This window comes from Ambystoma mexicanum, chromosome 5q (assembly GCF_040938575.1).
Source record: "Ambystoma mexicanum isolate Mex_15411 chromosome 5q, UKY_AmexF1_1, whole genome shotgun sequence".
Classification (NCBI taxonomy): domain Eukaryota; kingdom Metazoa; phylum Chordata; class Amphibia; order Caudata; family Ambystomatidae; genus Ambystoma; species Ambystoma mexicanum.
Genome location: NC_090933.1, coordinates 40,382,772 through 40,407,809, shown reverse-complemented (window position 1 = coordinate 40,407,809; position 25,038 = coordinate 40,382,772). Strand labels below are relative to the sequence as shown.

The 25,038-nt window shown below is 47.3% G+C and overlaps 1 protein-coding gene across 3 annotated transcripts in view; it reads right to left on the bottom strand.

The window, feature by feature from the left end:
• The window catches only part of AFG3L2 (AFG3 like matrix AAA peptidase subunit 2), a 1,716,771-nt gene extending 1,694,225 nt beyond the window's left edge, over positions 1–22,546 (bottom strand). For 2 of the 3 annotated variants that reach the window (XM_069620477.1, XM_069620478.1), the window contains exon 1: positions 22,356–22,514. In XM_069620477.1, coding sequence (XP_069476578.1) covers positions 22,356–22,433 — 78 coding nt within the window. In that variant the 5' untranslated portion in view covers positions 22,434–22,514. Of the gene's footprint in view, positions 1–22,355 lie in introns of all 3 variants that reach the window. The other variant, XM_069620479.1, reaches the window with a different exon arrangement.
• Positions 22,547–25,038: the final 2,492 nt, after the last annotated feature.

The following is a 25,038-nucleotide window of genomic DNA, read 5'->3' as shown; positions in this document are numbered from 1 at the left end:
CCATTGGGCAGTTGAGGGTTCATTGTGAGCATTTGTCTGGGACCTAGTGAAAGCAGTGACCTGGATTTACCCCAACAGGGACTTGATCTCAAGGAGCTCCCCCGGATGGCTCTGGTTTTGGCCAACTGATCAGCTAGGTTGTTTCCAATTTTGTCTGGTCCCTCTATTCTGGAATGACCCTTGATCTTCTTCCAATAGATGGTCATCCCACTACAGGTGACCAGATCATCAATATTTTGGAAGAGTTTGCCATGTTTAAGCGGTTTGTTATTAGCACATAGCATGCCTCTGGTTTTCCAATTAACCAGGTGCTCCACGAACATGTTTCGGATATAATCTGAATCGGTGATTATAACCAGTACGTGGAGTTGGTGTCAGACGGCAGTGAGGATGGCCTGATGAACTGCCATCAACTCAGCTACCCGACTACTACGGGGACTGATGTTTTACCCAGCAGAGGGTTCCGGGGTGTCATTCACTCAGGCATTCCCAATGCCGGCCACCAGTTCCTTTTCCCCGTTGTCAACATGGTAGGAGCACCCGTTCACGTAAACTGTGGGCATTCCCTCGCACTTGTCTTCTTCATAGACTTTGTGCAGGAAATTCAGGTACCCTCTGTGTTGTCCTAGATTTTAAGGCTTTCGTCCTCGAGACAGTTTTCTCTGGCACAATCATGCAAGTCAGCCAGACCTTGCGTGAGGGAACTCTTCTTGTTTTGGCCATATCTGACCTCCACAGGAAAGCATTGCATTGACAGAATCCAGGGAGTAATTCTGGAATTACTTAAATTTCCGGCCCGGATTCTGTCACTTTGGAGGTATTGCAAAGGCTGGTGGTCTCCACTATGATGTGTTCCCCCTGGATGAACGGGCAGTAATTTGTCAATGCCCACACCATTGCCAGGAGTGCCTTCTCGCAATCTTTGAATTTTTCCTCCACAGAGGATAAAGTCTTGCTTGCATAGAAGATGACTTTATTGACTATGTCATGCTTTTGATATAATACTGCTGTCAGGCATGTATTCGAGAACCCTGTCTCCAAAAAGAACTCCTTGTTTTTGACAGGGTAAGCTAGACAAGGCGCTTGCGAGAGGCTTCTTTTGAGTTGCTTTACTGCCTCAGCTTGTTCTGGACCCCACTACCACTTGACCCCCCCCTTTCAACAGATGGATCAGGGGTCTTGTGATCTCGGTGTAATCCTCAATGAACTTTCTACTGTAATTAGTCAGTCCTAGGAGGCTTCTTAGCTCACACAGAGTTGTGGGGTCTCTCAGTTTTAGGAGTGATTCCACTTTCTTTTCCTGGGGACAGAGACCCTCAAGAGTTATCTCATGCCCCAAAAAGTTGACACAGGTCCTGCACCACTGTGCCTTTTGGAAGGAGAGTTTTGCTCCGGCAAACTTCTGTGTCAGAACATGACGGATTTCCGCTATTGTTCCTCCACAGTTGAGCTTTTTATCAAGACATCATCAACATAGGCCAGGTTAACCCTTTCACCCAAGTCGGGTGTGGCCTTATGTAGGAAGATGTTGAATTAATTGCCGTAGCTGAGGTATCCGAAGAGAGTCCAGGTCTAGGTGTATTGCTGCCCCCCGAAGATAAAGGCCAGCTTTATTGGTCCTCCCTACTGACAGGCACGGTCCGGTACCCATTGGTCAGGTCAATGGCTGTGTATACCTTTGACCCCTGGATCTGGGCCAGCCCCTGGTCAATGTAGGGGAGAGGACGTAGGGACCCATTTATTCCGCTCCCTACGGTCGGCACAGAGTCTCCACTGGCCGTTCGGTTTTAAGATCCCTAGCACCGGATTATTAAAGGTGCTGTGGACTGGACAAATTATCCCACGGGACTCAAGGTTTTTGATTGTTTCCGTCAGGGACTCCATGGATGCGAGAAGCAAGCGGTATTGCTTCACAAACACTGGAGTCATCCCAGGGTCCGTGGGAATTGTTGTATGGATTTTGGTGCCACCACAGTCATACGAGTCCACCGCAAAGAGATCTTGAAAATCTAAGAAAACGTGTTTCAACTTTTGCTTTTGCTCCGGAGTCTCACAGGCATCAGCTAGGTTAACTCGCTGGACTGAGGGTTTCAAGTAGGCGAGGCTGTCATTGGGGACCTGGAAGATCACCTCATCCTCCCTGATGTCACAAGTCACTTCTTCCTCCCCATAAGGGCAGGAAGAGTACAACAGGAAATTCCCCCCTGGCCGAGTGAAGATCCTGTCTGGTGGTAAGTCCTTGCTATTATCGTTGTCAAAACAGTCATTGGGGATTGGTCCTATCAGTTCATTACATAGATCCATGGAAAAATGTCAGTCATCAAGGAGTTTCTGGCTCTTCCTTTTCCGATTCTGGGCTCCCCCCCCCTTTTTGGACATAGTCACCACAATTGCTTTGGGGAGTTTGGGAATCCTCTTTTATTATTATGTCTTCTTGATGCTCATTCTGGGTTTCTAGGATGGACGATTCAGAATCAGTCCCCACTCCCAGCCAGTCTTCATCTAGAACTGTTGGGACCCATTTTTCTTTGGGAGGAGTCCCCCCGTCCCTGAAGGAGAAGATCTTTTTCTCAGGATCCTCTAAGGATTCTTCCCCTTCAAATTGGAGGATACTAACCTCCTCCACAAACTGGGTCTTTTTGCGTTCTTTATTTCTCCTACCCCCCTCTGTTCCTTGGGTGGCAGGTTTTTGGGGGCAGGAGATTTTGGTTCCGGTTCCTGGGTGTCCTGGACTTTTTACGAGTGAGGAAGGAAGCTTCTTCTCAGGCTTTACACCCCCCTTCCCCTGTGCTTCCTCCTCTGGACCCGGTGAGTTGTCAGGGTTCTCGCCCCGTCATTGTTCTGGTGTGCCAGATTCTTGGTTTGTGGGTTTCTGAGCCGCCATGTTTGCCTAAGGGTTCTGTTGAGCCCTCAACATGCGACCCAGATCCTGGGTTAGGTTCTGGACCTGGCGCTCCAGTTGGGATACCCATTCCGGCTGGTACGGGGGTCTCTGGTCAACCCTCAGTGGATCACGGAAAGGGTAACTATCTCTTCTCCCATAGTACCCTGGATATGGCACATTTTGGTAATCCTCCACCCTTGGCCTCCCCTAGGATTGGGTTGTCTGGGTTCCTGAAAGCGGGGATTGAAAGCAGGGTTGTCCTGCAGGTTGGCGTTTTGTGGGTATCGGGGGGAAGAAGCTTGAGCCAGCATTTGGGGAATTCCTGCCCTCCTAAGGGAAGTTAGGAGGGAAGTTTCCCGGGGCAGCACTTACCTGTTTGGATCCCCCCCCTTGGGCCAGGAGAGTCCATACAAACCCCAGGATTGGTCTGTTACCCTTATATAGGAGGCTGATATACTCAGGAGTTTTAGGGGTCCCATTAGTGGGATTACCTCCCACACTGCCACCTGTTTGTGACTGGGCAGAAGGCCTTCTGGTTCTTTGATTGTGTTGACTTTGTGCAGTTGTATTTTTAGGCCCCCCCCATCTCTAGGTCTAAAACGGGGGCAAACTTCACCTCCGCCACATTAGCAGCAGCAGGGGTGTTGGCTGGCTTGGGGTTTTTATTCAGATTTTTATTTTATGCAGGTTTTTGGACCTCATTAATGCAGATCGCCTGCTCTATGACCCAGTCCAGAGTTCCTTTCTTGTGGAAGTCCCTCACCTGCTGGGTCATAATATACTTGGGGAGTGCATGAAAGAAGGTGGTTACAAACTCCCTGCTATCTGTGCGCTTCCTCCTAGTTGTCTGGGCAAAGGCGCATTTGAGCTCCTGCGCAAACTCTCGTGGGGCCTGATCTTCCCTGCACTGCAGATTGTAAGCCGCTTTGCAAGCCTCCTGGGGGGTTTCTGTGGGCAGAAAAGTGTTTCAAGATGGCCGCCCTGTAGGTGGACCATCTTGAATGGTTCTGGTCCTCCAGTCCAGCAAAGAAACTGGAGTATTCAGGGGAGAATGTCCATTTTACATACACAATACAGTTTTGATTGTCTTTCATATGAAAAGTGTCCATCATCGGCTCAGAGCTCCAGGTGTTCCCAAACAGAATATTTTGCATTTCTATGGTAGGGGGTTATGACACTCCTAAGGGCCTTAATCTGTCTAATGGGTCTTTGGTCATAACTCTCTTGAGTTTGGTTGCCTTCTATGGCTGTTTGCCTTCTATGGCTTAGTCACCCGAGTCCACTCGCTCTCAGACTTTGAGGCGCTACTAGTTGAGGTCCCCTCATGATCATCTAGGCTCTCCCAGATTCTGTGAGTTTGAGAGGGGCTCATAGAATGGTGGGGCCTAGTTGTTCCACTCCTGTGGTGCACAGGAGAGTAGTCTTTTGACTCCTCCTTACTCCCAGGGTTGGCAGAGTATTCCCTCCATTGCCTTAATTGGGTAGAGGTCTTCAGGATACTCTTTTTGGGCCTCATTTCATCGGGTCTTTCATGAAATTGGACCAACTGGTCCCTTTGAAAGTCATATTTCGGTGGATCTAATTCCCTGACCCTCCCCTCATAGGAGCCTTCCTTGTCAGAGCTATCTGCCTTAATGTTTGGGTATGAGATGATATGATAGTTTATTTATATATGCCTATACACAATGTGTTTCAAAGCGCTTCAAGGCAAGGGAGGAGAACAAGGGAAAATACAACGACATTCTTACAGGCCATGAACAGTAAGGATGTGAAATTAACTATCGACTCGGCCTGACGACATTTCAGATAGTGCAAGAGCTAAAACATAGATAAGGAAGGGAGGGGGAGAGTGGGAAGGAAATGGAAACAGACATGCGACTACCGTACTAGGCCTGACGGCATTTCTGGTAGAGCCGGAGAAAAGCAAAAGGTGAGGGAGAGGGGTGCACAAAGGGAGTGGAGGAACAAAACAAGCGACTATCGTGCTAGGCCCGACAACGTTTCAGATAGTGCTGGAGGGAGGGGGAGGACAGTAAGGGGATGGGGGAGCGACAGACAAGGTTGCCATCATACTAGGTCCAGGCACAATTCTGATAGAGTAAGTGCATACAGGGACGCCCTTCCATCACTTTCTGTGGGGCACTGACCCGTCGGTTCCCTCATGCTCGTTCTATTGAATTCTGCCAGCCTCGTGGTTTCTGGCTCATGTGAACCGGTAGACATGAAGCTGGCAGTGTTCCCAGTATTAATTGGGTTTGAGTCCCTTAGCATAGAGGTCGTTATACTATGATCAGGGGTTACCCTGTCCCTCTCTACCTGTTCGGGGTCCCTCCAGTTAAGATTAAGTCTAGCCCCCTCTTTCTCCAACCTTGCTAGTTTGACCTTTTCAGCCCCTGCTAATAGATAAGAAGCAAAGATCTGAGCTTTTTGTTCAGCTATCAAGATTTTTACTGGCCTCTATGACCCGCTCTTGCGCTCCCATTTGTTTGTTGAGCCCATCATTCTTTTCATAGAGAGCCTCATTGTGTCTCAGCGCTTCCTGTATGGACTGGGACAAATGAGACAATTTCTGCTGCAGGAGACTCGCCTCCTGAGTTTTAGCATCTTTGGTCTCGGTGTTCTCTTCTAGAGCACCTTCTACCCGTCTGGCGTGCTCCAGTAGCTTCCAATAATCTGTTTTCAGTTCATTTAGCTCCTGGACGGCTAATTCACTCCCCTGTAACTCTGTCTGTAACTTGCTTATTTCCTGGCCTATGGCGCCTTTCTATTGACTTGATGGCATTGGATTTCAGGCACTCCTGATCAAATTCTGCTTGAGAGTGGAGGTCTCATGATTAATTTATTATTTTCCTCTTTCAATTTGTCTATCTGGTCTTGTAGGGTAACCATCTGCTCTGTGCAGGCTCTATTAAAATGTATTTGTTGATTTAACTTCTGTTGACTCTCTTGCGGAGAGTCAACCTTTTCCTTACACTCCTCTTTCAATGCCTCTATTGGGTCTCTTGATCTGCATTATTGTGCTGTTGGAGAGCCAAATCCTCTTAATTTTATGATGTAGTTTGCAGATTCTACCTCCAAATCTTGGCTCTTTTGTAATGTTTGTTCCGCTAAACTTAAATCAATCTGGATTTTATTTAACAGTTCAGATTGATTCTGCGCTAAAACTTCATTTTCCTCCTGCCTTTCTCGCATCGCTCCCGTGTGGAGATAGGCTGTGATTCTGGCAATTTTGCTTTGCTCCTCTATAATTTTTGGGGTCATATATAGCTCACTCAGAGCTTGGTGTAATAGGCCACCCACCGCCCTGCCATGTATTCAGGTCCATGGCGGTGACCTGTTGGGTTATTTCTTGTAGCCAGACTTTGTCCTCCTGTTCTGGCCACTCACCTCTGACAAATAGCTTGCGCAGAAGGTGCTCTCCTAGCCATATTGATCTCTACAGGAACAGCCATTTTGGAAATGTTCTTTCTTTATTAATTATGTCGGGGTTGATTTGATTTAACTTAACTTTTATAGACATGCCTGGTACTTAAGAGTATTTGTTTTGGGGGCGCTTGTATAGTGTAACAGTATTCCAACCACACAAAGTATTGCTACCCTGCAGGTTAGTCTGCTGTGTTAAGACTGTCACGGGCGGCAGCCAATCTCAATCCCGGACCCCCAAATTTGTTAAGGATTTCAATCAGACGACGCACACCTTAGTCTCGGCCTATAAATGCTTATGTTTTTATGTTATGTTCAATATTGAGATGGTACACCATTCATATCAGACCGCATTTTCAAATACCACGGGCCACGATGGACCATGAACTAGGCTGGTTGATACAAAGTAATATTTATTTATTTTAAAATTCAAAAGCAATCATACAATTTTTAATATGGGGCAGCAATCACCAATGGGGTGATAATAACAATAGGATTGTAAGCAATGCACTTAGTTTAACCTTCTATTGACACAGCTACAAAACACCAGGGAATAGGAGCACTTTTTGATTGTAGGTAAGATAGCACTTGAGTTAGAATTTCCCCCCGCAATGTTGACTCAACCCACAAATAATCAATTCTGAGTGTATAAACAGAAGCAGCAGGTAATCAGGAATGACAAATAGGAAACAGAATTGACATCTGACCTTCCCTCCCCAAATAAGAGAGAAAAACGGATTTCAAACCCCTTTGCAATGCTAAAAATGACACTCGGAAATGGGTGAATAAAAGAATGAATGTGCGTAAAACCCTTGAAGCATATATAATACCTCACGAGAGCAACATTGCACAGACACTAATAATCACAAAGAATGGATTACCACAAGCTTTCAGTTCGAAAATGAGTGGCAGGGTTTAAAACATGTTGCAGCAAATGACACGTTGGAAACTTTGCAATTCCCGCCTGAAATTACCCAAATGTTTTTTTTATAAAAACAGGTGAAATACACCGATTTAGAGTGCAAGATCTAGAAAGGTCCGTTTTGAGTAAAATAGATCGGTGAAAAAGTAAAGAAAATCAGTTTTGACAAGAACAATTTTACTCTACACTAGAGCATTCAGGCTAGGCCACCAAAGAGGGAAACAGTAAACTCAGGGTTGACTCACAAATTCAACCCCAGCTCCCCAGCGCCCACCCTAGCGGAACCAGTCCGATCACTCGAAATAGGATTAATAGCTTCGGATTTCACAAGACAAAATTACTAAAGAGATGGCACTAGCACTAGAAATCAATGGCAGGGGGGCAAGAGTGATGTGAAAGTTTGAACAAGGTATCAGGATAAGGATAGGGTGACTTGGAGAGTGGGATGAGGACAAAGACAAGATCGGCTATGGGTTTAGGTTGGGTGGCAATTGATACAGTCCACTTTTTGGTTTTTGGATTCTGGACAGTCAGCATGCTGGTCACCACACAGATCTGGTCTAACAAAGGACAGCCAGACAAAATCAGTGGGACAGGATCAGCTGGGCAGGGACTGGTAACCAGGTAGCACTTCTTGTCTGGCAATTCTCGTCACTGGATTATATAGGTCATCAGGGTAGCAGGATGGCAGCAGCATGCAGTGAGTGGCAGCAAGCCAAGCTGGATCAGGATGTCAAAGGTTCCACAGTTTTCCCCTTGTTAATGGGAAATGTAGTGGGTTTTTAAATTGGAGGCCTAGCTGGGAATGGGATCAGCACTGTTTGGGTTTTGCATTGGGCCCTGGAGTTGGATTAGCAATGCTTGGCCTTGTAGTTGGAGTCTGGCTCTGGAAGATGACGGGTACAGGAATGCAGTGCAGGAAATCAGTTAGAGTGTGTGTGTAGAGTCTTGTCAGGGACCCTTATTTATAGTGCAAAATGACATCATCAAATTATAGGCTGGGCAGGGTTAACTACGCATGCCTCTAAACTACTTGGATTGGGCAGTGGTGCTAGTCTCCGCCTTGCTCTCAACTGGTTGGATTTCCAAGGGAATGTCTGAAAACTCCCACATTTACTTTACTGAAAATCTGATTTTGCCAAAAAAATACATTTCTACAATGGCAATCTCTTGGCAAATTATACACACGTTACATATTATGTGCAGCACATATCAGTCCAATCCTCCAGTCTGTGTGACCTTGTTTCACCTTTCTGATACATTTTGGTAATTTTAAATTAGGTCTAAATTTCCATAACTTTGTACCGAGATGCGAATTATCTCCAGGGGTGTATGTACAACATTTTACATTTGCAACATGAATGTTTTTCTGGTAATCTGTCATATTTTATAACTTCTGTTTTCCATGCGGCAATGAGTTCTACCAAGTCTTAAAAGACAGCCCCTAAAATTAGCTTTGAAACTACAAACTTTTTAAATGTTTACCAATTCTTGCTGCAGAGATAAAAAGTCTTTAAAGTTTATTTATACAATAGTCTTTGGAACCAAGACAGTCCATTGTCAGTAGATCATTTTTTTTCTTTCATCCAACAGCAACCAACTAATTTCCTTCAAGGCAAGGTAGGGGTTTCCCATCTTAATTGAAGGTTTTATTGCCCCCTACACTTGACAGGTTAGTGTCCCAGGACTTCTATTGTCCCAGCCTGGAGCACAGATGAGTTTTGGGTCCTGAATTAAAACAAACCTGTGAATGAAGATAGCCCATGTGTGTATTATCAGCACTAACATAATCCCTTTACACTGCTAAGTAAGCAGTTTTCCATTCAATAATTTATTTTTAAAAACAGGCCATTTTTTTTCTTCAGTCAGCAAAGCCCATTTTTCCACATATGTTAAAAACTGCTAGCATTTCTTTCTTTAAATTCGGTTTGGCAGCTCTCTCAGATGCCCACACTGTTTTTACAGCTGTAGTCGTTTCCTTGAATGCAGGAGTTGTATCTAAAGCATAGATGCATTGACACTAACCTGGCTCAGAGAGTTAAAGTCTCTTTGAACTGCTGAGCCTGGATATTTTTTGGAAAGAAATAAACCTGTGTTCCCGTGCAAGTGAAGTTGCTTACTGATTTCTCTCAGAGTTGGTTTGACTGTGCCTGTCACTCAGGAATTTATGCCTGGTTTTGGTGAAGCACAGTGAAATATCCTGGGTATGATAGGGCATTTTAAATACAGTGGTTTCAAAATGAACAGATGGAATTAGCGTCAAAACAGCATTTTTTAAAGGGTGAAAATGTTTCATTTTGAAGGGGAGTTTTGGATTTTTCCGCAAAGCAGTGCTGCCTTTTCACTTGATTCCATGTATATGCCTCAGAACACACTCGTGTACTTTTTCAGTGTGTTCCCTTGTTCCATCTTGCCTGAAGTGAGCTAGGCAGGATGGTGCAGCCATCTTTTTGTTGCTGCCAAAACTCAGTTTTGAGGTCCTGGTGTGCACAGGAGCCAGTGCAGCCCTTTTTGGTTGTTTCTGCGCAAAAGCACCTTGGTGATGTGGGGCACTGCCGTTGAGTGGGTCAATATATCCCACCCTGTCCCTTTGACCGCCTTTTCCGTTTGAAAGACCATTCCCTCCTGAGATTCCTCCATACATATACTTGCATCCGACACCTCATCTATTTTGATCGCTTTCCCTTTAATGGTAGGCCCAATCGTTCTATATTTGCATTCTCCCAATTTAATTTCCTCTCTACTGTATGACATTTTGCTTGAACCCCTTTCAGAAATATTGGGGCAATCTTCTGATTAGCTTTCAACTCTCTGATGATATTGCCCTTGGGTAAGAGTTTTACCACTCCCAACTTTTGCTTTGACCTCAAAAATATTGGGGCTATCGGCAAAGTCTCACTTGCCTTTAATGGGCCATTGCCTATTTTTGATAGACCAAGCGGTTCTCCAAAGTGAGTAGGTTCAATGCCATTGATTGCTCGAGTTCTGGCCTCTATATGGCCTGCCATAACCCCTTCAGTTTGTGAGCCTGTCGATGACATTGTTCCTCTGTTTTTCTTTGGGGTAAAAGCCTTACCAGCCATCGTCTGGCTCTTTTTACGGATTTCCCCATGCTCTTTTCCCTTCTTGCTTGAGTGTTCATTTCCTGACTTCTTTCCCAGGGAAACTAGCTCCATCATCTCCTGTTCATCCCCCATTGACGTTGTAGAGGCATTCCCAATTTTCTTCAAGAAAGTGTTGGTATCAGAGGACTTGTTTTAGGATTTTTTCTGTTTCTTCAATTTTTTCTCCATTTGTTTTAGGGCTGCATTTTCTTTCAGTCTTCTGTATCTCCTTGCTTCTCTTTTTCTTTCTCTTCTACCTCCCATTGGGACATGCTGACTTTGTACTTCTTGATTTAGAGGGCTGACCACTGCCGGTGTTATCGAAGACTCTTCCTCCTGGAATCCTCCTACATTTGCCAGCTATCTAAATTCTTCTAACACTGATTCAGACGGGGGGTGTCATACATCTGAGAGTTGGGCTCTTCTATGTGCCCATTCCCATTGTCATCCGACCTTTTTTGATTTATAATTTGGAGTTGTAACAATATGTCCTGCTTGACAATGAAGTCCAAGTCTGCGTCTTTTTTTCGCGCTGCAAATGATTGTTGGATAGCCGATAAGTGTAAACCTTGTTTGGTGGACTCCACTTTGAATTCCTGCAGCTTCTTCATTACGCTAGTGTTTAATGCATTGCTGCATCCCACCACTGCCCCATTCAGTGTGGCCAATTAATTTGTCATCTCTAAGAGTGTACCTGATTGAGACTGGACCTCTCCCCTCAGTATTTCGAACACTGAGACTAGAGAGTTGAGGACATAATTCAGAGCAGCAACGGTATTTTTGTTGACTTTGCTTTCTGAGAGCAGCGGTTGAGTCGACTATGGACTACAGTAGTCAGTTTCTCCCTGCCGTCCTTCCAGTATTCCTTCCCCCTCCGACGTACCGTTGTTTTGTTCATTATACGAACCTGCTATGTTCAGTTTTTCTGGCGTCATTGCACTTTCATTCTCATTAAGAATTACATCAGATAACACGCTGTCTCTTCTTACTCTCTTCCGTGGGATGTAATTATTACCCGGCATCTCCTCCTCATTTGTGCTTTTACTTCTCCTCTTCCCAAAATGATTGTTTATTTTTTGGGGGATTTTTGACATTGTTACAGTAAATTCGAGACCTCTCTTACAGATCTCTACTGTAGCATTTTCCTCTTCCTGTAATTCAGATTGCCTTGCCGGTGAATGCGAGATTAACTAAGCGTGAACTTGGGCTTGGATATATCATTTACCCAGAACTGGGGGTGCCTCTGTCCCATCCATTTGCTTATTGGCAGCGGGGGTACCTCCCATTCTGGGCTCATCCCATTCGGGGGGGCTCTCCTGTCTTCCTGCATTAGGTTGCTCTGTAGTTTCAATCTTTCAGATGTCATGAACTTGCCTTTCCAATTCTGTTCTTTACTTTCACTCTTCTTCAACTTGCTTTGATATCCGTTCTATATATATACACCCGAAGTATTTTCCTTATCCTCTCTTATCTGTGCACTCTAAGTTTAAGAGTGGGAGTCTCCAGTAAATTCTGCCTGCCCTTCCCTGCACGTGGCAAATTTGTTCTGAAGAGAGTAATGGTTTAAATAAAGTTCTGTGGTTGTATTAAGCGATTGGGCTCTGCCCATTTTTGTCACAACTTTCCAAAGCGATCGGCATCAAAGGACGTTCTTTCCCGCAGTCTCCCGATCAGTTGGCTTCCTTGTTAGAACACAAAGAAAGTCCGGGCAAGCCCCGATAGAATCTACGAGCTGCAATATGCTCCAACTTGCTGCTGAATTACACACGGATGCTACCGATGGTTAGTGTTTATTTTTTCTTTTATATTTATTTTGCTGCCGTCAACTAGGTGCCCTTTATGTTATATTTCTAACCACCCCTTCCTTAATTACTCTTTCAAGTCTTTGGGTCCCCCGTTACGGATTTAAATACCACTGCATATTTACAGTTTTACAGTTGACAGTCAGTCGCAGTAACGTAGCAGCACCAATAAACACACCCTGCAGCCTCCTCTTTTACTTTCGTTTTCATCTTCGGCGCGTCTTGCTGCGTATCTAACTGTTGACCAGCCACTTACCAAGAAATATTCCGCTCACAAACTGGCCACTCCTCAACGCTGGGGACACAGGGTGGTCCGTGTTACGGAGTGAAGATGTTGTTCCCGCATGCGCGGCCCATAACGAGGCTCACGCATGCACGTCGTTAATAAAGAAAGTTGCGGCCGGGACCCGATGCAAGCAACATGCGTCCTGTGTGTGATCTTTCGTCCGAATGCGGGCGTGTGTGTGACAGCATGCGGGGGCACAGGGGTGTACACGTGCCCACAACAATGCCGACGGGGAGCGAGGACACCGGGGAAAGAGACATTTATCTGATTATATGTTGGAGAAAATGATTTCCTCAAATCGTCGCGCACCTATGCACTTGCCGGTGGCCATCTTTGATGATTCACGGATCGCAGCGGCAGCAGCCCACGCGGGTGCTCATGCACCGCCTGCAATCCTCCTGCCATAAAACAATTTTTGGACACTCCACAGCCTTTTCTGGTTGAAGCGCCGTTGATTCCAAAAACAGAGTAGGAGAAATGACATTCTGGACGGTGTGACTGTGGAGGACATCAAAAGTCCTTTTGAAAAGTCCTCTAAAATCCTTCTATTAGGAGACTTAAATTTAGGATACAATGATCCTAAGGATAAATCCGCCGCAGCCCTAGCTAAAGAACTCGCAGACTTAGGTTTCTCCCAAAGAATCCTCACCCCTACTCACTCCAAAGGCTGCACCTTTGACTGGGTCATGGATCACAACTGTGCATCCAACATTACCTCAAACACCGCCCTTCCTTGGACGGACCACACATGCATCGAATTCCTCATCCCCACCAACCCTAAACCTAAGACTCTCTCCCACGCACCACCTGCCACAATAAGAAGTTCTAAAAAACTCAATGCAGACAACTTGCATCCCCACCTTAAAAGCCCCTGCCTAGCACCACCTTTCTCTCAGGACCCAAATATACTATAAGCTATCTTCAATGATACTCTCACCAATGCCATAAACTCTATAGCCCCATTTGAAAGCAAGAAGGAAACAAATTATTTCACTGCAACTCTTGGTTCTCGGAAGAACTCCAAAGCCTCCGAGCTCAAAAGCGCTGATCTAAATAAGCGCCTCTTCAAACAAATAGCCCTCCAATATAAAAAAAAGCCATCTTAGCAGCAAAATCAAACTCCTTCAATGATAGGATCTCAAAGGCCAACTCTCAAGCTAAAGAACTATTCGCAATCTTTAATGAATTAGTCACTCCTCCGGCTACCGCTGACGAGATAACTAAAGACAAAGCCTGGTGTGCCAGCATTCAGTCCGCCATGCTCAACAAAATAAAACTCCTCCAGAACAAAATCCCAAACCAATGCAAAGCCCTCCCAAATCAAAACAAATAAACAACTGCCCTACACAAGACAAGCGTAGTAATCTCAATCACGCTCAATTCTCCTTCAGAAACGTCACTGAACCTGAAGTCCTTAATCTCATCAAAAACCTCAAACCATCCCTCTGCAAAGCAGACATTTGCCCTCCCAAAATCATCAAGCAATGCGCCAATGACCTAGCACCCCCGATTACTGCCTTCATTAACGCATCTTTCCAAACAGGAACTGTCCCAAACAATCTCAAGGAAGCCTGGGTGCAGCCACTTCTAAAAGAATGCCACACTTGACCCAGCACAACCCAACAACTACAGACCGATAACAACAGCCCCGTTCCTCCTAAAAATCCTGGACAAAGCAGCTCACATCCAGATCCAATCATACATAGAAGCTAACTCCATACTAGGCAAAAGACAATCTGGCTTCCGTCTCGGGCATGGAACAGAATCCGCCTTATTAGACCTAAAAAATCATATACACAGATCATGGACAAAGGCAAACCTGCCTTGCTCCTCCTCCTCGATCTATCAGCTGCTTTTGACCTGGTAGATCACCAAACACTCACCACCCACCTCACCCATGCAGCCCATTTCTCTAATCAAGCAGCATCCTGGATCACTTCCTTCCTTGAAGGAAAAGCCATGAAGGTCTACTCCGACAAAGCTAACGCAGATCCTACCACTATAAACTGTGGTGTCCCCCAAGGATCTTGTACAGCCCCCACCCTCTATAACCTCTTCACAAAACCCCTCTTCGACCTACTTGACTCCATGGGTGTTGCATATACAAACTATGCAGACAACACTCACGTACTTTTACCCCTATCTGGACTCTATCACCAAGACGCCACGGCCCTTCACAACATCTATGCCACTATCCAAGCTTGGATGGCAATCAATGGCCTCTGTCTTAACGGGGAGAAGACTGAAATTCTCATCCTGGGCCAGTCAAACACATTATCAAAACTAAGCCCTCAATACAACAACTTCAACATAGACAACTCAACCATCTCCGTATCATCCTCTGTCAAGACTCTAGGTGTTCACATTGATGCAAATCTATCGATGACCAAACAAATCTTCGTCATAGCCTCTGCATCAGCGTTCAGCACCAAACTCATCAATGCCATTAAACCCTACTTATCCACCCCCAATCGCTTGGCCATAGCTAGAGCAACTACAGGAGCCAAACTCGATTATTGCAACGTCCTTCTAGCTGGCACCTCCGCCAAAAACATTCACAGACTGCAAACTACACAAAACAATGCCCTCAGAGCCGCCATGAGCATCCCTAGAAGAGACCATATATCCCACGCCAGACGTGAAGCCTGGTGGCTCCAGGTCAAAGACCGCATTACTCTGAAAATCCTCACCATCACTCACAGGTGCATCAACAAAACCGCTCCAGCATACCTATCTGAAGCAATATCAAGGACCACATCCACTTGCCCCACCAGAGCTCAGTACACCAACCAGCTACACATACCACCCATAAAGAGAGCCACAGCAGGAGGTCTAGGCTTCTCCTATATTGCACCAAAACTCTGGAACTCATTCCCTGCCACCCTTAGAGCTGAAACGTCCATCTCTGTCTTCCGCAACAACCTCAAGGCCACTCTCCTCAACTAGCAAGTGGAGGACTGCCTCCTCCACTTCTGCCATGTATATTGTAATATAACACAAATGTAATATAACTATATTGTAACATGTGTATATGCTGCTAATGACTATGCAACTATATTGCAACCTGTATATGTATTGCTAATGACCATGTAACTAAGTAACTAAGCTTTGTACTGAACAAGTGCCACGATGTCCTCGGGCTGTTGTGCGCTATATAAATACGAATAAAAAACAAAACTCACACCTGCTGCTGACATCTCCCCGGCATACTGCAGTTTTGGTGTCTAGGCACCCATCCTGAGGCTGAAAAGGTCAGTGAGAACGGTCAAAGAGTAATCTGACTAGAATCCCCTCAACCCATTCACCACCATGGGTGTGGAGGGAGAAGAAGAGGGAGCACCTGCGCCTGTCCCACGCAGACTGCACAACACCCTGGCACCCATGCTTGAATTTGACACCACGGGCCCACCATCAAAGCTAGGCCGAAATGGATACTGTGGGTGAAGAAGTTAGAAACGTTCTTCAGAGCATCTGGAGAGACAGATGACGAAGCGAAGGTAGCCACAATGGTATATTCAGCTGGCACGGAGGTCCACAGGATCTATGACTCACTAAACCTTCAGGTGGTCACCTATGATGCGGTGAAGCAGGCCCTCCAGGACCATTTCCTCCCCATGGCGAATGTCGATTTCGACAGATTTGTGATGGGTGCGGAGAAGCAGCGAGGTGAGGAGTCACTGGACCAGTTCTGGGCACGGTTGAGGCACCTCGCAAGCACCTGCAGGCGGGTGAATGAAGAGGAGATGGTGCGGAACCAGCTTATCCAAGGGTGCAGCTCGGGGAAGCTGAGAAGGCAGGTGCTGAGGGAGCCAGGCCGGACGCTGCAGCAGATCCTCGACACAGGGAGGGCGTACAAACTGGCGGAGTCCAGAGGGGCGAAAATGGACGCTGCTATGCACCCGGGGAAGGGTGAAGACACTTTTGCCATCGGGCATTCCGCTCCAGGTAGGGCGCTCTGGGCACCTAGGAGGGGGGACAATCCCTTTGCGCCGGGAACTCTGCAGTCATGTTCTTACTGCGGGTATGACCTGCCTCACGCTGGGGAGTGCCCCGCAAACACTAGGACCTGTGGATGATGTGGCACACCAGGACACTATGCAAGGGTGTGCAGAGCTTCTACCCCAGTTACTGCGTCAAGAGGGCCAGCGAGGTCAGGCGGAAGTAATGCCCGACGAGTGAGAGGTGTGTCATCGATCAAGCAAGGCAGACAAGATATAGACATTGCCGAGGAGGAAGGAGATGAAGTGGAAATCTTGTTCATTTCAAGTATTGCTACAGGGTCCAGGCTGAGCAGGCAACCGACGTGCACAGTGAACATTGGTGAAGTGCCCACCCCTGTTTTGATGGACACAGGAGCTTCGGTCTGTGTACTGGCGGCCGAGCACTATGAGGCTCTCCCAGGCCCTCCCAAGCTGGAAGAGTCCAAAGCCCGGATATTCTCTTTCGGTGGGGATACGCCGCTGCCGATTCAAGGAGTAATCGTAGCTCCGGTGTCACATGGGCCCAATCAAATCAAGGTGAGGTTCTTTGTGACGGATGTGAGCCTGCACTCCCTACTGAGCTGTGCTGCTTCCGAATCCCTTGACATTGTGCATTTCACGTTGGCTGTTTATCATACGGACATCGATCGCCTGCTGCAACTATAAGATGGCATCTTTCAAGGGGTTGGGAAGATGAAGGGCGATCCTATTAGACTTCACATTGACGGGTCCGTGAGGCCAACAGCCCTCAAGCATAGAAGAATCCCCTCTCACATGAGGGCACTGGTGGAGAAGGAACTTCAATCGCTGTTTGACATGGACATTATTGAGAGGGTGGAGGGTCCAACCCCATGGGTCTCCCCAATTGTTGTGGCACCCAAGCCCAAACAGCCAGGGGCTGTCCGCATCTGCGTAGACATGAGGCTGCCCAACACTGCCATTAAGCGGGAGCGTCACCTCACACCCACGCTGGATGACAACGTGGGTGAGCTGCACGGGGCGAAAGTTTTCTCCAAGCTCGATCTGAGGTCGGACTACCACCAGCTGGAACTCCACCCAGTGTCGAGGTAGATCACCACGTTTACGACTCACAAGGGGCTGTACCAATTTAAAAGACTCAGTTTTTGAGTCTCGTCAGCGTCAGAAGTTTTTCAGAATGCTATCCGAGGGGCCCTGGTGGGACTGAAAGGTGTGATCAACATGTCGGACGACATCCTGGTCTTTGCACAATCGGAGGCGGAGCACCTGAAGAGGTTGGAAAGGGCTTTGGAGAGACTCAGGAGCTTGGGGCTGACCCTGCACCGAAAGAAGTGTGAGTTTCTCAGGGACAGGATTGAGTTCTTCGGGTTTGTGTTCCATGCAGGGGGCATCTCACCCCACCCGGCGAAAGTCAGAGACATATGTGAGGCCGCCCCGTCAGAGTCACCAGCCGAGATAAGAAGTTTCCTCGGCATGGTGAACTACAGTGGACGATTCATTCGCGACCTGGCGTCTCTGTCGGAGCCGTTGCGGGCCCTAACGAGGAACGATATTGCATGGGCGTGGACGTCGAAGGAGCAGAGGGCATTCGCCGAGATCAAAAATGCCTTATTCAGACAAGAGACCATGGCATATTTTAATCCAGAAAGGGAATCGGAGATAGTGGTGGATGCCAGCCAGTGGGGTTGGGGGCGGTACTCATGCAGGCAGATCTGCAAGGGATCATGCGTCCCATTTCCTATGACAGTAAGGCGCTCACAGAGACAGAGAAACGATATTCGCAAATTGAGTGCGAGGCCCTGGCCATCCTGTGGGGCTGCAAACACTTTACGATTTACATCCTGGGTAAGCCCGTGGTTGTGATAACAGACAAGCCACTGATTCCGATTATGGCTGACGCCTCCTCAAAACCTCCCCCTCGCATCGAAAGATGGATGCTGTCGCTTACTGAATATGGAGTCAAGCTGCAGTATCGTCCGGGCACCCACAACCCTGCAGACTATCTGTCCAGACACCCAGGGGAAGGGCGCCCTCTAGACTCTGCCGAGGTGATAGACTGTATTGACATGGTGCAGAATGTGGTGGAGGCAGCATTGCCAGTCGCCCTAGCATGCCAGGAGATTGCGGATGCGTTAAATGTGGATGAGGTATTCCTTGTTATCAAGGAAGCCATGGACAGCGGGGAATGGCGTGAAGTGCTCATGAACAATGCCAGGAGAGAGATAGGGGCGCAAAGAGACCTCCGAGCACTGTGGAAGGTGCACAACGAGCTGTCGGTTGTTGCTGACGATGGCCTTCTGCTGAGAGGGCGCTAAATCGTAGTCCCGCGAGCATTGGTGATGAAAGTGCTGCAGCTCGCCCATCAGGGCCACCAGGGAACCACGAAGACGAAAGCACGTCTAAGACTAAAGGTGTGGTTCCCGGACCTGGAGAGCAGGGTGGACCAGTTTGTGCGCTCGTGTGTACCGTGCCAGGCGGCTAGCCCGGTGGAGAGGGGGCCGCCCATCCAAGCAATGGAAAGAAGTGAACAGCAATGGGGGACGGTGCATGCCGACTTTGGCTCCACGGGCAGAGGGCTGTACTTTCTTGCAGTTGTCGACCAGTGGTCGCGCTATCCTGAGGTGAAGCTGGTGGAATCCACGGCCAGGGACCACACCATTCTGGCCCTGGAGAAGATGTTCGCCACACACGGTTTCCCCACCAAGCTTTGTTCTGACAACAGGCGGCCGCTCCAGGGGCAAAAGTTTGCCCAGTACTGTGAGGAAAGGGGGATCAAACACCGAAAAGTTACCCTGCTGTGGCCCAGGGTGAGTGGGGAGGTCGAGCGCTTTAGGCGCACACTCAACAAGGTCTTCAGAATCTCTCTGGATGGGGGAGGGGAATTACGTTGTAACCTCTTTGAATTTCTACGAGAGTACCGCACAACCCCTCATCAGTCCACCGGGGTCGCTCCGGCAGAGGCCCTGTTCAAGCGGTGCCCCAGAGGACTACTACCGGAAGTGCAGAGGCGCAGCCCGGGGGTGATTGACAATAACCGGGTACGTGTGGAAAGGGGTGTCAAGAACGAGCGGGAAAGTGCACGCCGGAACCTGCCCGAGAAGTCGATTGCCGTAGGGGACACTGTTCTGGGCCGGAATCGGAGGCCGGAAGGGAAGCGGTCCCTTCCGTACGAGGCCCAGCCGCTGGGAGTGACTCATGTCAAGGGGTCCATGGTCACCGCAGCTAATGCCAGGGGCACCATCACGCGGAATGTGTCGCATTTTATGCGGATCGAGGCTGCCCTCCTGCGCCGCCAGAGGCGCCCAGCTCTGGGCCTGGACCGGGGTCGCCACCTATAGAAGACGAACCTCCAGAAGCCCCAGAAACACCGGGGCCATCACGGGAGGAGCCTGGGAGGTACCAGAGCCGTGAGGGGCAGAAACCTCCGAAGAGGTTCCAAGACTTCATCATGGACCCCGTATCATAACAGGTCGAGAACTGTTCTCAGAGTTTCAAGTTTGAGACTGTTGTTTATTGATGTTATAATTGTTCACTGTTTGGGGTAAAAGGAGGGATGTTATGGAGTGAAGATGATGTTGGCACATGCGCAGCCCATGATTAGGCTCGCACATGCGCGTCGTTAATAAAGGAAGTGCCGGCAGGCAGTTGCGGCCGGGACCCGATGCAAGCAACACGCGGGACATGTGTGATCCTTCATCCAAATGCAGGCGTGTGTGTGACTGCATGCGGGGGCCCAGGGGTGTACATGCGCCCACACAGTCCGGGCGTCACGTCCTCAATGGCCCCCAACGGACCACGACAGACCACTTTTCCACCACTTCTTCAACGTGCATGCTCCGCGCTGCAAAAGAGATGTTATGGTTGCTGCTGACAGTCTCTGGCGAGCTCCTCCTCTGTAGTAGATAGTGAAGAAACACCAAAAATAACACAAGCAGCCCACGACAGACCACTTCCTCACCGCGCAGCTCCGCATTGCAAAAGAGATTTTATGGTTGTTGCTGGCAGTCTCTGGTGAGCTCCTCCTCTGTAGTAGATAGCAAACAAACACCAAAAATAACACAAGCAGCCCACGACAGACCACTTTTCCACCACTTCCTCACCGCTTATTTGAAGTCTGAAACCAAGGTTGACCACAATAAAAAATGTCCCACATTGTGAAATTTCCCACAAACCTGGTTCCCTTGTTGAAGTACGCTAAAGATATAAACTGACAGGTCTTTGGTCTGAACGATATGAAGAGTTCACAAAATGACAGAGCTTAGGAGGGGCACGAGAGAGCGCAAGAGCTTGGCAGGGGCACGAGAGAGCGCAAGAGCTTGGCAGGGTGCTTTAACCTTTGCAAGCCAAACAGATTTGGTCCCAAAAAAAAAAAAAAAAAACAACCCACAAAAAGAGAAGATCCTAACAGCAGAATGTCAGTTCGATTTGGGCAATGGCCTGCTCTTGATGCCCAAAGGGTCACTGTGCATGGGTGACTGGCTCAGACAGTAACCCCCTATGAAGATCATGACGAAGTTGTGGTCTACTCAGCAGTCTCCAGAGTTGCTTTGTATCGCTGGAAGTGTCTTGCCCCGTCTAATCCCAATTGCCTTAATGCTATACCCTGAAACTTTGGCCCCCTTCTTTCACCTACAACCTACAATAGAAATATGCATCTTGCAATCATCGGCTCAATCATGACAGACTCTTCTCCACATTTTGATGTTTTCGTTTTTTGGACTATAATTCGACTGCATGCATCTCCTAAGCCCTAGACTCAGCGTCCATGTAATTTTGTGTTGAGCTATTCCAAGAATGTAATATATAGGCCCCCAAAAGTTTCTTGTTACCTCAATGTAAAGTGGCCCGACGAATGGCATGGCCAGGTCCCCATTCCGGAAAAGTTTATAAATACATACAATGTTTTTTTTTTTTGTTAAACAGTTAGCCTACCCTACTTCTGCCAAGAAAAAAAAAATAGAAGTGCCATCAAAGAAAAATGGAACTTCCCCAAAGCAGTAATTTCAAATCCCGGAAAAAACTCTGCTGTTGGCCCTTGTCTTACCACAGGCACTATTGAAAAACATATATTGTGCAACTAACTTATGCCCTAAGCATCAACACCAGAGACATTTGAGGATTTTGTATCAAATCCTACTGCTTCGATAATTGCTTCAGATCTGTGTGAGGATACATTGAAGACAGTAGAATAAGTGTGAAACAGTCACACTCGTGGTTAATGTAAACGTTCTGAGTCAACTGGGACCAGGAAAAGCAATCACTGCATAACAGATGACTTCACAGCAGCGTGCCCTGTGCCTGCCAAAGATTCACAGCAAGTGATACTTTCTGAAGGTGAACAAATTATAGTCATTCGAGGTGACAATGTTTCCCAATGGTGAATTAACTTTGCTTGGGATCTTGGTCCCATAGGCATTTGGCTCGTTTGGCTGCTGAAGACGATTACAAGGACAGTATCCAAAGTAAGCGGTATGTAAAAGTTTGTAGGAATCAAACAAATACTTTAACAACTGGGGGGAATGAACAACAGAATCTGTTATGATAAGAGGGTGTAAATGGAGAACAGACTTGCTGCGAGCCCCTTCTTAAAAATCTTGGAGAGGATACCTTCGCTTGGCGAAATTGTTTTGTCTGATATTTTTACAAGACCAGTCTCTTCTACAACCAACTATAGTAGAGCAACTGAAACAGAGTTTTCATTTAAAAGGAACAGCAAGGGTACCACTACTTAGGGAAGATTGATTGGCACGTGGTCTTGAAAGCTATTGGCCAAAACTAAGAGTTAAACTAATACATTATCAACTCTTCAAAATATCGTGTAGCTCCACTTTTTTTGTTTAGAAAATATAAAACATTGAGTGGCACCTTGGGGTGACCCTGCGCTGCCCTCCCATGTTCATACTGGGTGCATTCACCTCTTATTATGTATTTTTTTTTTTGTTGCGGTGGCCACTGTCACCCATCCCCCCACTCACCGGGTGAAAGGGCGGATGGTGGCCGCGAAGAGCTCTGCAGCCACGGGAGAGCAGCAGCAGCAGGTACCGGTGAGCCATAACCTCACACCACAGAGTGCTCGCACACCCCTGCTACACACTGTTCTTCCTGGTCTGCTAGGCTGCGTGTCCGTGCTGACTCCGCCAGCCTACGTCATAAGCACGACAACTGTAATCCCAGCGCTTGTGACTAACGCAGAGGCCATTTTAGAGCAGGAGTATTTTGTACTACACAAAGAAAAGCAGGATTATTTCTGACCAGAAACATGAGTGAGGTTAAAAATAATAATAGAGAACTAGTACTATAGAGAAATACAAGCATATAATTTAATTTACAGCGCAAGCAAAGTTTGAAGTTTATTCTGTTAAAGTAGTATTTCCCAGAAAAAAGACGGGCAAACTAAAATGTGTCGGAATAAAAATAATTATTATTGTTTGAAGGTGACGACTGACATTATCTGGAACTTTATGCGTTATTCTCATCGGACGTTGGTTTCTCGCTGCATGTATTTGAACTACTCAAACTGTGCGATCACGCGATGATTCTAGCACTTCAGCCAAACGGCAATGATTTTAGCATTCGCTGGCACGTGCGATATTCGATTTTGTAGTTCCAGTGCCCAAGCCACTTTCACGCGCGGTCTAGTTTCGAAACGTTTTACATTACTTAGTTCGAACGTGCCTACATTTGGGAGATGCACATGGGTGAACGTTCTAGGAAAACACCACATAGTCCTATCCATCATTGGCAAAGTAAAAACATGCGTAGCAAATACGTTGGAGTACCACTGCCTCGCAGTATTTGTTGGACACTCGCGGCAGCGGGGAGACGTTCTTAACGGCTTCTGTTGCGGGAATATCCCGACGCAAAACACTCTTCTTAACACACCATTCCAGGGCAAGCGGAGAGCTGCAACAGAACAGCACAAAGCTAATGTGCTTGAGCTGTTGCCGTTACCGCTATGCCCTTCTTCCACTTATTAGTACTTTCTTCTATAGGTTACATCCCCACGAAAGGATCAAGATCTTTAAAAAAAATGGTGATATGGTTTTTAAATAAAACCTTAACTTCTTTTTGGCCTACCTCCTCCCTCAGAGAAGGATAACCCCACAGTATCCCATAATCTGTGGGGGCTGGTTTCCTAGCTGGGTAGGGTTGTCACTTGTCAGACAACTAACTTTGTGTCAGGAGGGAGAAAAACAATGTGCCATTACTGGACTTTCACTTCCCCATTAAATGCTTGCTGGGAGTTGTAGTTCACTTCAATTTCAGAGCTGTCAAGTGTTGTAACCTGATGGGCATAGATGTTGTCCAGACACAAAAAAGCCGTGGGCCACTTTTTAAGAAGACTAGGTATGCTTTATTATACATGTATACATGTATTGTTGTTACAGGCCCACAAATGACACTTTCAGAACATTCGCCTGAGCTGGCAGTGACTCCATGCACTACCATTCCATCAGCATTCATGAGTGGCCAGTAAGACAGTACATTTATACTCCACAATATCAAGTTTCAAAGTTCCATGTGTTAAAAGAAACCCAGTCCCTGTTTTTTCCTTGTAATTCTGGTACTTATAGTTTTGTCTTTTTCCATTTTTTATTTATGACTACAAATGTCAGAATTCCAACACAAAAGAAGACAAAGAGCTTTCTCATGCATGGGACGGGGAAACTTGAGAGGTCTGCTATTGAATAAAATGGGCTCAAATAAGACTAAGGTAAATGGCTACCCTTAGCCGCCGCCTCCTCATCCTCGCTCATATCTGACTGCCGGTCCGCTATTCAGTCATGGTGTGCTGCAAACAACCTCTACTTTAACGCCAGTAAGACTGAGATTGTTCGCATTGGGACCCCTGCTCACACTTTCCCACTTTGGCCTCCCTTGGTCCTGCGCCTACACCCACCTACAAGGCAAGAAACCTTGGTGTCATTTTTGACTCCACTCTCTCCTTCTCCTCTCACATTTCGGACATCTCCAAAAAGTCTATCAGCTACACCTCCTCAGAGGTACTCTACCTTTCCCCACTTTCCCCTAGTGACTCACTGTCTCCAGAGCCCTGGTTCTCTCTAGGCTGGACTATTGCAACCGCCTCTTCCACAACCTCCCTTCTGCCCTTCGCCCTCTGTAACGCATGCAGAACAGAACTGCAAGACTTATCCTTGGTCTCAAGCCCAGGGACTGCATCTCTTTGGCGCCGAAATCCCTTCACTGGCTCCCTGTGGCTGCAAGGATCAAGTTCAAGACCCTCTGCATTGTTCACAAGGCTTTCTGGGGCCTACCTACCTGCAACGCTGCCTTCCTAAATACTGTCCCTCATGAGCCCTCTGTTCATCTACCTCCAACCTTCTGCGAGTGAGCCGGTTCTCCAAGCAGAGATTTGGAGGGTGATCCTTATCCTCAGCAGGTGCCTCCCTCCGGATTAGCCTCCCTGCTGCCCTCCGTCGGGAGCCTGATCTTCTTAAGTTCCGGAAACTCCTCAAGACCTTCCTCTTCTCCTCTTCCTTCTCTCTCCCCCTACCCTGCTAACATAGTTCTCAGCTCTTTCCCTCTCTTCCTCCCCTTCCTACAGCTTGCTGACTGGCCGCCTGGTGTACCTCAGAGTCTAACAGGTCCCTGGCTCCCCTGGTAGTCTTCTTTCACACTCGCCTCAGGTCCCTACAC